The following is a 16,634-nucleotide window of genomic DNA, read 5'->3' on the forward strand; positions in this document are numbered from 1 at the left end:
TTTGGCAGTGATTACAGCGTTGAGTCTTTCCAGGTAAGTCTCTAAGAGCTTTCCAAACCTGGATTGTGCAACAATTGCCCATTATACTTCAAAAATGTTTGAACTCTGTCAAATTGGTTGTTGATCATGGCTAGACAACCATTTTCAGGTCTTGCCATAGCTTTTCAAGTAGATTTAAGTCAAAACTGTAATTCAGCCACTCAGGAATATTCACTGTCTTCTTGGTAAGCAACTCCAGTGTAGATTTGGCCTTGTTGAAGGTATTTGTCCTGCTGAAAGGTGAATAAATCTCCCAGTGTCTGGTGGAAAGATGACTGAACCAGGTTTTCCTCTAGGATTTCCCTGTGCATAGCTCCATTCCATTTATTTTTTATCCTGAAAAACTCCCCAGTCCTTAACGATCACAAGCATACCCATAACATGATGCAGCCACCACTATGCTTGAAAATATGGAGAGTGGTACTCATGCGGTCACATGCGCCGAACACAACAGGTGTAGACATTACAGTGACATGCTTACTCACAAGCCCTTAACCAAAAATGCAGTTTTAAGAAAATACCTAAAAAAAGAGTAAGAGATGAGAAGAACAAATAATTAATGAGCAGCAGTAAATAACAAATAGCGTGGCTATATACAGCCGGTGCCGGTATGGAGTCAATGTGCGGGGGCACCTGTGATGAGGTAATTGAGGTAATATGTACATGTAGGTAGAATCATTAAAGTGACTACTGGAGATTGTAGTATACTGCGGCAGGAAGCCTAGTGGTTAGAGCGTTGGACTTACACTTGGCGCTCCGGTACAGCTTGCCGTACGTTAGCAGAGAACAGTCTATGACTAGGGTGGCTGGAATCTTTGACAATTTTTAGGGCCTTCCTCTGACACCGCCTGGTATAGAGGTCCTGGATGGCTGGAAGCTTGGCCCCGGTGATGTACTGGGCCATACTCACTACCCTATGTTGTGCCTTGTGGTCGGAGGCCGAGCAGTTGCCATACTAGGCAGTGATGCAACCTGTCAGGATTAGAGGTCGACCGATTAATCGGAATGGCCGATTAATTAGGGCCGGTTTCAAGCTTTCATAACAATCGCTAATCGGTATTTTTGGCCACCGATTTGCCGATATCTTTTTTTTTTTATAATATTTTTTAACTAGGCAAGTCAGTTAAGAACACATTCTTATTTTCAATGACGGCCAAGGAACGGTGGGTTAACTGCCTTGTTCAGGGGCAGAACGACAGATTTTTACCTTGTCAGCTTGGGGATTCAATCTTGCAACCTTACGGTTAACTAGTCCAACGCTCTAACCATCTGCTTTACTTTGCACTCCACAAAGAGCCTGCCTGTTACGCGAATGCAGTAAGAAGCCAAGGTAAGTTGCTAGCTAGCATTAAACTTATCTTATAAAAAACAATCAATCAATCAATCATAATCACTAGTTAACTACACATGGTTGATGATATTACTAGTTTATCTAGCCTGTCCTGCGTTGCATATAATCAATGCGGTGCGCATTCGCGAAAAAGGACGCTCGTTGCTCCAACGTGTACCTAACCATAAACATCAATGTCTTTCTTAAAATCAATACACAAGTATATATTTTTAAGCCTGCATATTTAGTTAATATTGCCTGCTAACATGAATTTATTTTACCAAGGGAAAATGTGTCACCTCTGCAACAGAGTCAGGGTATATGCAGCAGTTTGGGCCGCCTGGCTCGTTGCGAACTGTGTGAATACTATTTCTTCCTAACAAAGACAGCCAACTTCGCGAAACGGGGGATGATTTAACAAAAGCGCATTTGCGAAAAAAGCACAATCGTTGCACGACTGTACCTGACCATAAACATCATGCCTTTCTTAAAATCAATACACAGAAGTATATATTTTTAAACCTGCATATTTAGCTAAAAGAAATCCAGGTTAACAGGCAATATTAACCAGGTGAAATTGTGTCAGTTCTCTTGTGTTCATTGAACGCGTCAGGGTATATGCAACAGTTTGGGCCGCCTGGCTCGTTGCGAACTAATTTGCCAGAATTTTACGTAATTATGGCATAACATTGAAGGTTGTGCAATGTAACAGGAATATTTAGACTTAGGGATGCCACCCGTTAGATAAAATACGGAACGGTTCCGTATTTCACTGAAAAAATAAACGTTTTGTTTTCGAGATGATAATTTCCGGATTCGACCATATTAATGACCTAAGGCTCGTATTTCTGTGTGTTTATTATATTATAATTAAGTCTATGATTTGATAGAGCAGTCTGACTGAGTGGTGGTAGGCACCAGCAGGCTCGTAAGCATTCATTCAAACAGCACTTTCGTGCGTTTTTCCAGCAGCCCTTCGCAATTCTTCAAGCATTGCGCTGTTTATTACTTCAAGCCTATCAACTCCCAAGATTAGGCTGGTGTAACCGATGTGAAGTGGCTAGCTAGTTAGCGGGTGCGCGCTAATAGCGTTTCAAACGTCACTCGCTCTGAAACTTGGAGTAGTTGTTCCCCTTGCTCTGCATGGGTAACGCTGCTTCGAGGGTGGCTGTTGTCGATGTGTTCCTGGTTTGAGCCCAGGTAGGAGCGAGGAGAGGGACGGAAGCTATACTGTTACACTGGCAATACTAAAGTGCCTATAAGAACATCCAATAGTCAAAGGTATATGAAATACAAATCGTATAGAGAGAAATAGTCCTATAATTCCTATAATAACTACAACCTAAAACTTCTTACCTGGGAATATTGAAGACTCATGTTAAAATGAACCACCAGCTTTCATATGTTCTCATGTTCTAAGCAAGGAACTTAAACGTTAGCTTTCTTACATGGCACATAATGCCCTTTTACTTTCTTCTCCAACACTTTGTTTTTGCATTATTTAAACCAAATTGAACATGTTTCATTATTTATTTGAGGCTAAATTGATAGTATTTATGTATCATATTAAGTTAAAATAAGTGTTCATTCAGTATTGTTGTAATTGTCATTATTACAAATAAGTAAATCATTTTTTGGGGGGGTTTTCGGGTTTTTGGTCCTCCAATAATCGGTATCGGCATTGAAAAATCATAATCAGTCGACCTCTAGTCAGGATGCTCTCGCTGGTGCATCTAAAACCTTTTGCAGATCTGAGGATCCATGACAAATCTTTTCAGTCTCATGAGGGGGAATAGGTTCTCTCGTGCCCTCTTCACGACTGTCTTGGTGTGCTTGGACCATGTTAATTTGTTGGTGATGTGGACGCCAAGGAACTTGAAGCTCTCAACCTGCTCCACTACAGCCCCGTCAATGAGAATGGGGCCGTGCTTGGCCCCCCTTTTCCTGTAGTTCACAATCATCTCCTTAGTCTTGATCACGTTGAGGGAGCGGTTGTTGTCCTGGCACCACACGGTCAGGTCTCTGACCTCCTCCCTATAGGCTGTCTCATCGTTGTCGATGATCAGGCCTACCACTGTTGTGTCATCGGCAAACTTAATGATGATGTTGGAGTTGTGCCTGGCTGTGCAGTCATGAGTTAACAGGGAGTACAGGAGGGGACTGAGCGCGCACCCCTGACGGGCCCCAGTGTTGCGGATCAGCGTGGCGGACGTGTTGTTACCTACCCTTACCACCTGGGGCCGGCCCGTCAGGAAGTTCAGGATCCAGTTGCTGAGGGAGGTGTTTAGTCCCAGGGTCCTTAGCTTAGTGATGAGCTGCTGCCAACATATTGACTCAAATCTCTAGCCACTTTAATAATTAATAATTGGATGTAATAAAATGTATCACTAGTCACTTTAAACAATGCCACTTTATAATGATTACATACCCTACATTACTCATCTCATATGTATATACTGTACTCTATACCATCTACTGCATCTTGCCTATGCCGCACGGCCATCACTCATCCATAGATTTATATGTACATATTCTTATTCATCCCTTTACACTTGTGTGTATAAGGTAGTTGTTGTGAAATTGTTAGATTACTTGTTAGATAGTACTGCACTGTCGGAACTAGAAGCACAAGCATTTCGCTACACTCGCATTAACATCTGCTAACCATGTGTATGTGACCAATAAAATTAGATTTGATTTGAGGGCAGTATGGTGTTGAACGCTGAGCTGTAGTCAATGTATTCTCACATAGGGGTTCCTTTTGTCCAGGTGTGAAAGGGCCGTGTGGAGTGCAATAGAGATTGCATCATCTGTGGATCTGTTGGTGAGGTATGCAAATTGGAGTGGGTCTAGGGTTTCTGGGATAATGCTGTTGATGTGAGCCATGACCAGCCTTTCAAAGCATTTCATGGCTACAGATGTGAGTGCTACAGGTCGGTAATCATTTAGGCAGGTTATGTTAGTGTTCTTGGGCACAGGTACTATGGTGGTCTGCTTGAAACATGTTGGTACTACAGACTCAGACAGGAAGAGGTTGAAAATGTCCGTGAAGACACTTGCCAGTTGGTCAGCGCATGCTCGGCGTACACGTCCTGGTAATCCGTCTGGCCCTGCGGCCTGTTGACCTGTTTAAAGATCTTACTCACATCGGCTGCGGAGAGCGTGATCACACAGCCGTCCGGAACAGCTGGTGCTCTCATGCATGTTTTGGTGTTACTTGCCTCGAAGCAAGCATGTAAGTTATTTAGCCTGTCTGGTAGGCTCGTGTCACTGGGCAGCTCTCGGCTGTACTTCCCTTTGATGTCTGTAATAGTTTGCAAGCCCTGCCACATCAGACGAGCGTCGGAGCCGGTGTACTACGATTCAATCTTAGTCCTGTATTGATGCTTTGCCTGTTTGATGGTTCGTCGGAGGGCATAGCGGGATTTCTGGTTAGAGTCCCGCTCCTTGAAAGCGGCAGCTCTACCCTTTAGCGCAGTGCGAATGATGCCTGTAATCCATGGCTTCTGGTTGGTGTATGTACGTACAGTCACTGTGGGGGCAATGTCATCGATGGACTTATTGATGAAACCAATGACAGATGTGGTGTACTCCTCAGTGCCATCGGAAGAATCCCGGAACATATTCCAGTCTGTGCTAGCAAAACAGTCCTGTAGTTTAGCATCTGTTTTACATGACTACTTTTTTATAGACCCAGTCACTGGTGCTTCCTGCTTTAATTTTTGCTTGTAAGCAGGAATCAGGAGGATAGAATTATGCTCAGATTTGCCAAATGGAAGGCGAGGGAGAGCTTTGGATGCGTCTTTGTGTGTGAAGTAAAGGTGGGCCAGAGTTTTTGGTTGAACATTTTTGGTTGCACATTTAACATGCTGATAGAAATGAGGAAAAACTGACTTAAGTTTCCCTGCATTAAAAGTCCCCGGCCACTAGGAGCGCCGCCTCTGGATGTGCGTTTTCCTGTTTTCTTATGGTGGTATACAGCTCATTGAGTGCGGATTTAGTGCCAGCATCGGTCTGTAGACAGCTACGAAAAATACAGATGAAAACTCTCTAGGTAGATAGTGTGGTCTCCAGCTTATCATGAAATACTCTACCTCAGGCGAGCAAAATCTCAAGCCTTCCTTAGATATTGTAATGTAATAATGTTATAAATAAATAAATGTTATAATGTAATGTAATGTAATGTAATGTAATGTAATATTGTGCACCAGCTAATATTTACAAATACGCAGAGGCCCCCACCCCGTGTCTTACCAGAGGCTGCTGTTCTATCCTGCCGATAGAGTGTATAACCCACCAGCTGTATGTTATAATGTCATCATTCAGCCACGACTCGGTGAAACATAAGATATTACAGTTAACCTCTATGGGCTAGGTGGGACGCAGGCGCCCCCCCCGTGGTGCACTCCATCAACAGCAGGTGCATTTCAAGAGCGGCAAATTTGAATCCAAATAAATGTCAAAATTCAAATTTTTCAAACATACAACTATTTTACACCCTTTGAAAGATAAACATCTCCTTAATCTAACCACGTTTTACGATTTCAAAAAGGTTTTACGGCGAAAGCATAAATTTAGAGTATGTTAGGACAGTACATTTACAAGAGTTGTGTGTAATGTTTTGTCAATTCAAAGACAGGGTCACCAAAACCATAAAACCAGCTAAAATGATGCACTAACCTTTTACAATCTCCATCAGATGACACTCCTAGGACATTATGTTAGACAATGCATGCATTTTTAGTTCTATCAAGTTCATATTTATATCCAAAAACAGCGTTTTACTATGGCATTGATGTTGAGGAAATCGTTTCCCTCCAATAACCGGCAGTCAAGTCAGCATCACAAATTAAATAATTAAAATTAGAAAACATTGGTAAAATATTATATTGTCATTTAAAGAATTATAGATTTACATCTCTTGAACGCAATCAACTTGCCAGATTTAAAAATAACCTTACTGGGAAATCACACTTTGCAATAATCTGAGCACTGCGCCCAGAAAAATACGCGTTGCGATACAGACTAGTCGTCATGTTGGGGAGATCTAAAATCGAAAATACTATGTAAATAATCCATTACCTTTGATTCTCTTCATCAGATGTCACTTCCAGGTATCACAGGTCCATAACGAATGTAGTTTTGTTCAAAAAAGCTCATCATTTATGTCCAAAAATCTCCGTCTTGTTAGCACATGATCTAAGCCCGCCGGACTTCACTTCATGAACGAGGGGAAAAAATATATTTACGTTCGTTCAAACATGTCAAACGTTGTATAGCATAAATCATTAGGGCCTTTTTTAACCAGAACATGAATAATATTCAAGGTGGACGAATGCATACTCTTTTATAACGTATTGGAACGAGGGTACCCAACATGAACTTGCGCGCCAGGTGTCTAATGGGCCATCATCGTTCCATGGCTCTTGTTCGGTCAGATCTCCCTCCAGAAGACTCAAAACACTTTGTAAAGGCTGGTGACATCTAGTAGAAGCAATAGGAAGTGCCAAAATATTCCTCAGCCCCTGTGTTTTTCAATGGCATAGGTTTAAAGGTAATACAACACATCAGGTATCCACTTCCTGTCAGAAAATGTCTCAGGGTTTTGCCTGCCAAATGAGTTCTGTTATACTCACAGACACCATTCAAACAGTTTTAGAAACTTTAGGGTGTTTTCTATCCATATATAATAAGTATATGCATATTCTAGTTACTGGGTAGGATTAGTAACCAGATTAAATCGGGTACATTTTTTTTATCCAGCCGTGCAAATACTGCCCCCTAGCCCTAACAGGTTAATGTCCCGTTGGTAGGAAATACGTGCTTTCAGTTTATCCCATTTATTTTTCCAGTAATAGAACGTTAGCTAGTAGTACGGAGGGCAAAGGCAGATTCGCCACTAGTCGTCCGATCCTCACAAGGCACCCTGATCTCTTTCCGCGAAATCTCTGTTTCCTTCTCCAGCGAATGATGGGGATGAGGGCCTGTTCGGGTGTTTGGAGTATATCCTTCCCGTCCGACTCATTAAAGAAAAACTCTTTGTCCAATTCGACGTGAGTAATCACTGTCCAGAAGCTCTTTTTCGGTCATAAGAGACGGTAGCAGCAACATTATGTACAAAACAAGTTACGAACAATGCAAAAAAACAAACAAAATATCACGGTTGGTTAAGAGCCAACAAAACGGCAGACATTCCCTCCGGCGCCATCTTCATTAATGTGTTGTATTGGATTTGCCCTAAACATAGAACTTTGTATTCATTAAAGATTGCTTTGCCACACTTTCTTGCAGTATTACTTTGGTGCCTTGTTGCAAACAGGATGCATGTTTTGGAATATTTTTGTTCTGTACAGACTTCCTTCTTTTCACTCTGTCAATTAGGTTAGTATTGTGGAGTAACTACAATGTTGTTGATCCATCCTCAGTTTTCTCCTATCACAGCCATTAAACTATTTAAAGTCACCATTGGCCTCATGGTGAAATCCCTGAGTGGTTTCCTTCCTGAGTTAGGAAGGCCTGTATCTTTGTAGTGTCTGACACAGGAGGTTGGTGGTACCTTAATTGGGGAGGATGGGCTAGTGGTAATGGCTGGAGCGGAATTTGTGGAATGGTGTCAAATACATCAAACACATGGTTTGATGCCATTCCATTGGCACCTTTCCAGCCATTAGTATGAGCCGTCCTCCCCTCAGGATCCCCCATTGGTGTCTGAGTATATTGATACACCATCCAAAGTGTAATTAATAACTTTACCATACTCAGAGGGATATTCAACGTCTGCTTTTATTATTTTTACCCATCTACCAACAGATGCCCTTTGCGAGGTATTGGAAAACCTTTCTGGTCTTTGTGGTTGAATCTGAGTTTGAAATTCACTGCTTGACTAAGGGATCTTACAGATTGTATAGTGTGCGGTACAGAGATGAAGTAGTAATGTTAAACACTATTATTGCACAAAGAGTGAATCCATGCAACTTGTTTTGTGACTTGTTAAGCAAATTTCTGCTCCTGAACTTATTTAGGCTTGCCATAACAAAGGGGTCAATTTGTACAAATTTTAAAAAACATAATTCCACTTCAACATTATGGGATATTTTGTGTAGGCCTGTGAAAAAATCTAAGTATATACAGTAGTATTTACTATATAAAAGTGTTTTTTTTCACAGACTGTAGTGTTTTTGCGGACATTACTATAGTATTTACTACAGTGTTTTATTTCCGGATAATACAATAATATGTACTATACTACAACATTATATAGTAAGTACTACACATGATCGAGAGATACTACAGTATGTAGTATAGTATTCCACAGTATACTACATTTTACTATAGAATTCTAAACTGTAGTCTTTTTTAATGTGGGTCACAAACACCCTCAGAACACATATACATTCACAGCACAAACAGACTCCCAGACTCAGTACATACAGAGGAATGCAACGGTATAGCTGATACCTCACAATAGATTTTAAATAATATAAAATAACCAAATTAGGTAACATACATACAATACAACTGTCTTCTCTGTTTCCAGTAGAATTTAAAAAAGTAACTTTAGTCATGATGACATTTGATCTCATGGTCGATAGTCCAAGCCTTTGCCCTCAGTTCCACAACAGTGTTATCATCTAACAATGAGGGTAAAAACAACCAAAAAAACTACAACCTTTTTGCTGAGTTCACATATTGCCCACAGGCCCCCACTACAGAAGACAATAGTCATGGCGTCTGCTGCCCACACTGTCCCCACAATACTATGCCCATACTCACTTATCTGCTCTCCGTCCGCCCCCACGTCCTCCGATCGTTCTGTGTCGTCCTCATCGTCCCCAGACGAGATGGCATCTGTAGAGATGACCACGGTTACTTACTGCCATCTCTGGCACCCTCAGGACAGCTGCAGCCAAACATATACACTCACACTGCTAGGCAGGCACACACACACATGCACACTACTACAGTACACACACACTCACTGCAGCACATGCTCATACATGCACTGATGTGTTGAGGATCAGGTGATGTAATATTGACGTTTACATGAGTCACTAACCTATGTAAGAAAAGCTAAATAACTTTAAATTAACTACATGAACCAAAAAAATAAACACCCAGTCCACAGCCCTTCCATGGCCATTCCCCAACTACACCATTACAAAGGCAGCACCACCTCTCAAGAACAGGGATGTAGGTGCAACTCGAACCCTCACAGGTAAAGTAGCTGAAGCCACATTGCAGTCCAACGACTATCCACTCTACTCTCCATGACACGCCATATGTGTATACCAGAGCAATATAAAAGCATACTATAAGACCTACACCATGCCCTTGTCCTGCCCTGACAAGCTGGCCGACTGGCTGGTTACTCTGTCCTGCCTCCTTCATGGCACCCTGACTCACCTGTGACGTTCACTATGAAGCAGAGCGTGTCGCTGCCCTGCGGGCCCACAGTGCTGCACGCGTACAGCCCAGAGTCCTTGGGCGTGGCGTCGCGGATCTGCAGAACCTCCTGTTCTATCAGGGTGCGGTTGTTGGCCCCCAGAGTGGAACCATCCTTAGTCCAGGTGATGGCTCCGGGCTCCCCGGCCAGAAGGCAGCTGAGCTTCAGCAGTTCCCCCGGGTGCACCGAGCACACGGTGGGCTTAGAGATTTGGTATTTGGTCGGAGGCTCTGCAGAGCGAAGGGAGGGGAGGAGGAAAGTGAGGAGGGTTGTGCACAGAAAGGAGGGAGGAAACTCAGGGAAAAAGGTGGGAGAATAAGAAATAAGCAATAGTGTAAAAAAAAAACCCACACATAACCCCATGGATGCACTTAAATCAACGTCATGCCAAGAGGAGCGATACAGTGAGAGAGAAGAGGCCCAAATACTTTAATCTTAAAACCATAAATTAGGACGTCAACCTCATAACCCCTTGTGGATCCATCAGTCAGCCACACTCTAAACATTATCTTGTGTTGGGTTGTGCTTTCATGAGTAAAGCATGCAGTTATGGCCCAAAGCAGAAGGTGGAGAGTGGACAGTGGTGTGGAGGTGGAGCCTGTAAGAGTAACAACCAATAATTGTGCCCAGACAGATAGACAGATAGACCTCCCTTTTAGAAGAAATACCAGGCAGCCAGTGTGAAACAGCAGGGAAAGCCAGATACCTCCAAAATGAAAATATATACAGTACCAGTCAAAAGTTTGGACATACCTACTCATTCAGGGGGTCTTCTTTATTTTTACTATTTTCTACAATGTAGAATAACAGTGAAGACATCAAAACTATTAAATAACACATATGGAATCATGTAGTAACCAAAAAAGTGTTAAACAAATCAAAATACATTTATTTTTTTGCCTTGGTGACAGCTTTGCCTAATCTTGGCATTCTCTCAACCAGATTCACCTGGAATGCTTTTCCAACAGTCTTGAAGGAGTTCCCACATATGCTGAGCACTTGTTGGCTGATCTTCCTTCGCTCTGCGGTCCAACCATCTCAATGGGGTTGAGGTCAGGTGATTGTGGAGGCCAGGTCATCTGATGCAGCACTCCATCACTCTCATTTTTGGTCAAATAGCACTTACACAGCCTGGAGGTGTGTTTTGGGTCATTGTCCTGTTGAAAAACAAATTATAGTCCCACTAAGCCCAAACCAGATGGGATGGTGTATCGCTGCAGAATGCTGTGGTAGCCATGCTGGTTAAGTGTGCCTTGAATTCTAAATAGATCACTGACAGTGCCACCAGCAAAGCACCCCCACACCATCACACCTCCTCCTCCATGCTTCACGGTGGGAACCAGACATGCGGAGATCATCCGTTCACCTACTCTGCATCTCACATGGCAGTTGGGAAAAAAAAATCTCAAATTTGGACTCATCAGACCAAAGAGCAGATTTCCACCGGTCTAATGTCCATTGCTCATGTTTCTTGGCCCAAGCAAGTCTCTTCTTATTATTGGTGTCCTTTAGTAGTGGTTTCTTTACAGCAGTCACGCAGTCTCCTCTGAACAGTTGATGTTGAGATGTCTCTGTTACTTGAACTCTGTGTAGCATTTATTTGGGCTGCAATTTCTGAGGCTGGTAACTCTAATGAACTTATCCTCTGCAGCAGAGGTAACTCTGGCGGTCCTCATGAGAGCCAGTTTCATCATAGCGCTTGATGGTTTTTGCGACTGCACTTTCAAAGTTCTTGACATTTTCCGGATTGACTGGCCTTCATGTCTTAAAGTAATGATGGACTGTCGTTTATCTTTGCTGATTTGAGCTGTTCTTGCCATAATATGGACTTGGTCTTTTATCAAATAGGGCTATCTTCTGTATACCACCCCTACCTTGTCACAACACAACCAATTGGCTCAAACGCATTAAGAAGGAAAGAAATTCCACAATTTAACTTTTAACAAGGCACACCTGTTAATTGAAATGCATTCCAGGTGACTACCTCATGAAGCAGGTTGAGAGAATGCCAAGAGTGTGCAAAGCAGTCATGAAGGCGAAGGGTGGCTACTTTGAAAAATGTCAAATATAAAATACATTTTGAATGTTTAAAACTATTTGGGTTACTACATGATTCCATAGGTGTTATTTCATAGTTTTGATGTCTTCACTATTATTCTACAATGTAGAAAATAGTAGACATAAAGAAAACCCCTTCAATGAGTAGGTGTGTCCAAACTATTGACTGGTACTGTAGTGCATTACTTTTGACCAGAGCCATATGGGACCAGACCCTTACTTTGGAACTATGTGCCCTGGTCAAAATTGGTGCACTATATAGGAAATAGCGTGCCTTTTGAGATGCTACCTATACGTTGACATGGGAGTGAAAATTAATTCCTGTCCCGTCTTAGTCAAATTTTTCCCGGTACTGTCCTGATCCTGCAACAGTTATATAACCGCGGGTACTTTCCTATCCTATCCCAATCAAAATTCACTCCCATCCTGTCCCATGCTAATTTTTACACGCAGAAAAAAGGAATAACTTTCTTCTTTAGCTACTCGTCTGTCTGTCCCCTGCTCTGCATGCGTGTAGCCATAGCAACTGATCCATTTGGCTGCTGCATAGCGCTCATAAGACACTTGCATGCACACACAGCTGATAACAACCACATCACGTGATTTTGGCAATGAAGGCAGCCCTTCTACTTACCCAGAGTCGGATGAACTCATGGATATGGAACGTTGGGTCACGATTTCGAAACATTTGGCCTCAACAAGATTAAATGCCGCACATATCTGCCACCCTACTCTTTACCTCAGATGGCATGGGTTTAGTTAAATACGCAAACAATCGGGCTTGACCGGTAACGTTGTTGGTACTAGAGCAGCTATGCTGCTTCAGGCCGCTTGTCCCGCTCTCCAGTTGGTATTTGATTAAACCGCTGCATTTTTTTTTTTTTACAAGCCGTGTAATCGGTTTCTTCGTTGTCAAAGACATCTATCAACTTTAGCAAAAACATCGGTCTTTCCTTTTATTGACTCTAATGTTAGTGATGGGTCCTTGGCTGCAACGAGACATTGCAATTCCTCTCTTGAAGGCTTCATCATTCACTGACGTACATTGGCATCTGAGGTAAAGTAGTGACTGGCAGTGGCTACAACTATATTCGTTTTTTTTTTATGAAATGCATGACATATTGTTAACCCCCCACCCCCTGTACTGCCCTTTCCTGTGGACTGTCGATCCTGACCCAAACTAACCTCTAGAACTTCACTCCCATTCCTGTTCCCATGTCTCTCTGCGATGCCACAGCTGCATGGATTCAATCCACCTTTCTGAACGCATTATGAGTGAGCATGGAAAACCATTAGGCTATTGGTTTAGACACTGATATGATGCCAATGTAAATTGGATATTGCAATGTATATTGAATCCAGGCCCAGTCACCCCCAGGCTCTCCCACACATTCTGACATAACACCCACACACAAGTGTTTCCCCTAGGAAACAGTTAGCTGGGGGGAGTGGGTGAATGCAGGGTCTTCCTGCGGAGGGCAGAAGATGGGGTCTTTCTGGGGCATACATCCATACACCCCCCCAAAACGTTTTTTTTTGTTGCAGTGGCAGCCACGATTTAGCACCGGCGTGACCCCACACCACGCGCGCGCACACGCCCCCCCACACCACACACACACACACACACACACACACACACACACACACACACACACACACAGAGAGAATTCTCTGGATCAACAGATCTCAACACTCAGTAAAACCCTTCATTTATTTTAAAAAACTTGGCAGAGGTGCAAGATTTTTGGATGTTTATTGATGAGCAAAACACTGTGTGTGCGTGCGTGCATGTCTGTGCATGTGTGTTCTTTCTCAGGAAAGGGGCTGAGCTGGGAAAGATTAAAAGGATTTAAGGGGAAAATAAACTCCCAACAACAATGAAAACATTTATTAAAATCTCCAGTTCTGTATGTGTCTAACGTGTCTTTTGGCTGACTGTCTACATTAGGCTAATTGTACACTAATATTTACAGGCATAGTTGATTAAGATTACTTTATTGGTCAGTCGCATACAAGGTCCAACTGAAATGTTTGTTCCCTCGTTTAACCCAACCCCTCCGCAAGACACACATACATACAGTATACAGCTTTTTGGAGATGTACAGTGGCTGCCACACTGGGTGCCCGAGGAGCTGTTGTTGTGGGAGGCTAAGTGCCTTGCTCAAGGGCACAATGGCAGGCAATGGCATATAGGACTTGATACCCTCCGGTTGCCAGCTAATTTCCCACCAAATTTTTCCAGACGGATCCAGGATTCAATGCAGAAACCCTCCAGTTGCTGGCTTTCTTCTCTAACCGCTAGGCTACCTGCCACCCCAGGTATAGAAGCATTCCCAACCGTTCCTGTACCTCAGCACAACCTTTTCTCTTTCCTTCACTCCTGAAATAAATGTACCTTTCCCTCTCTACCCACCACCACCACCCAGTGTGTTTGGTCTGGAGAGGAGTGTGTGTTGATTGATGGGGGCTATATTCAGCACCTTTGTTTTCCATAGTACCGGGGGCCACTCTGTAATTTAATTTAATAGTTATTGAATCTGCATTTCTCTCCATTGTGTAATCAACGACTTTGGAAAGAGCTGTTGCGTTAGCCTGTTGCCTGATTCAGGCCTTGGCCTCAGTTAGGGAGCTAGGCCTCTCTCTCTCTGTCTGTTAACACAGAGAAGAGAGAAGAGAGAGAACGGGTGTACAGAAAGCCGATATGCACAGAACTGAGAGGGGATGGTCATATACTATGACAGGGACCATGCATTGCACACACCCAGAATGGGGGGTGGGGCAAGACATGGTAAAAAAAAGGCATGTTGGGAAAATGAAAGCAGAGATGGAGGGTAAACTAAGAAAAAGAACTGGGAGGGGCTCCCATGGTGGCACTTCGAAAGGCATGCTTAAGTGTTACTTTTAGGTGTTCTATATCAATTCAATTTCAATTTAAGGGCTTTAGTGGCATGGGAAACATATGTTAACATTGCCAAAGCAAGTGAAGTAGATAATAAACAAAAGTGAAATAAGCAATACAAATGAACAGTAAACATTACACTCACAGAAGTTCCAAAAAGAATGAAGACATTTCAAATGTCATATTATGTCTATATACAGTGTTGTAACGATGTGCAAATAGTTAACGTACAAAACCGCTTTGTGTGCATCTGTCCCTCTCCATGAATGCCTCTCCTCCCTCATTCCGCTCTTTCAAGTCCTCTTCCCCTCGTTCTGTCCTTTTCCTCCCCTCATGACACTGTTGACCTGACCCTGATCCCATCGCTAAACCTGTTGACACCTTCAGGATTCCCAACTATTCATGTGAACCACCACAATCACAACTTGAAACACACACACACCCACCAGGGTTTCTGCCAGGAAAATCTGGCGCCAGACAAATGACTGGGAAGACTTTCATTTATCGGACATTTGAGAAATGTACCAAACGTCCATATACATTGGGTGCGTAACCCAAGCAGCCAGCGCCATCAATAAACAAGGGATATTTGCCAGATGAGCCACATTTACAGTATGCGTCCTTAACCTGTTGGGTCTAGGGGGCAGCATTTGCACGTCTGGATAAAAAAAATGTACCCGATTTAATCTGGTTACTAATCCTACCCAGTAACTAGAATATGCATATACTTATTATATATGGATAGAAAACACTCTAAAGTTTCCAAAACTGTTTGAATGGTGTCTGTGAGTATAACAGAACTCATTTGGCAGGCAAAACCCTGAGACATTTTCTGACAGGAAGTGGATACCTGATGTGTTGTATTGAGTTTAAACCTATCCCATTGAAAAACACAGGGGTTTAGGAATATTTTGGCACTTCCTATTGCTTCCACTAGATGTCACCAGCCTTTACAAAGTGTTTTGAGTCTTCTGGAGGGAGATCTGACCGAACAAGAGCCATGGAACGGTGATGTCCCATTAGACACCTGGCGCGCTACTTCATGTTGGGTACCCTCGTTCCAATACGTTATAAAAGGCTATGCATTCGTCCACCTTGAATATTATTCATGTTCTGGTTAAAAAAGGCCCTAATGATTTATGCTATACAACGTTTGACATGTTTGAACGAACGGAAATATATTTTTTCCCCTCGTTCATGACGAGAAGTCCGGCTGGCTTACATCATGTGCTAACGAGACGGAGATTTTTGGACATAAATGATGAGCTTTTTTGAACAAAACTACATTCGTTATGGACCTGTGATACCTGGAAGTGACATCTGATGAAGAGAATCAAAGGTAATGGATTATTTACATAGTATTTTCGATTTTAGATCTCCCCAACATGACGTCTAGTCTGTATCGCAACGCGTATTTTTCTGGGCACAGTGCTCAGATTATTGCAAAGTGTGATTTCCCAGTAAGGTTATTTTTAAATCTGGCAAGTTGATTGCGTTCAAAAGATGTAAATCTATAATTCTTTAAATGACAATATAATATTTTACCAATGTTTTCTAATTTTAATTATTTAATTTGTGACGCTGACTTGACTGCCGGTTATTGGAGGGAAACGATTTCCTCAACATCAATGCCATAGTAAAACGCTGTTTTTGTATATAAATATGAACTTGATAGAACTAAAAATGCATGCATTGTCTAACATAATGTCCTAGGAGTGTCATCTGATGGAGATTGTAAAAGGTTAGTGTATCATTTTAGCTGGTTTTATGGTTTTGGTGACCCTGTCTTTGACTTGACAAAACATTACACACAACTCTTGTAAATGTACTGTCCTAACATACTCTAAATTTATGCTTTCGCCGTA

General features: G+C 42.5%; 1 protein-coding gene across 7 annotated transcripts in view; it reads right to left on the reverse strand.

The window, feature by feature from the left end:
* Window positions 1–16,634, reverse strand: part of LOC106576891 (fibroblast growth factor receptor 2) — a 145,466-nt gene that overhangs the window by 100,316 nt on the left and 28,516 nt on the right. For 5 of the 7 annotated variants that reach the window (XM_014154426.3, XM_082964674.1, XM_082964673.1 and 2 more), the window contains exons 3-4: window positions 9,773–10,042; window positions 9,143–9,217 (exon numbers count right to left, since the gene is read on the reverse strand). The exons of 1 other annotated variant lie outside the window; for it this stretch is intronic. In XM_014154426.3, the coding sequence (XP_014009901.1) occupies window positions 9,143–9,217; window positions 9,773–10,042 (345 nt within the window). The remainder of the gene's footprint in view (window positions 1–9,142; window positions 9,218–9,772; window positions 10,043–16,634) is intronic. One more of the 7 variants, XM_082964675.1, reaches the window with a different exon arrangement.

Source organism: Salmo salar, chromosome 18 (assembly GCF_965601325.2).
Source record: "Salmo salar chromosome 18, fSalSal1, whole genome shotgun sequence".
Lineage (NCBI taxonomy): Eukaryota > Metazoa > Chordata > Actinopteri > Salmoniformes > Salmonidae > Salmo > Salmo salar.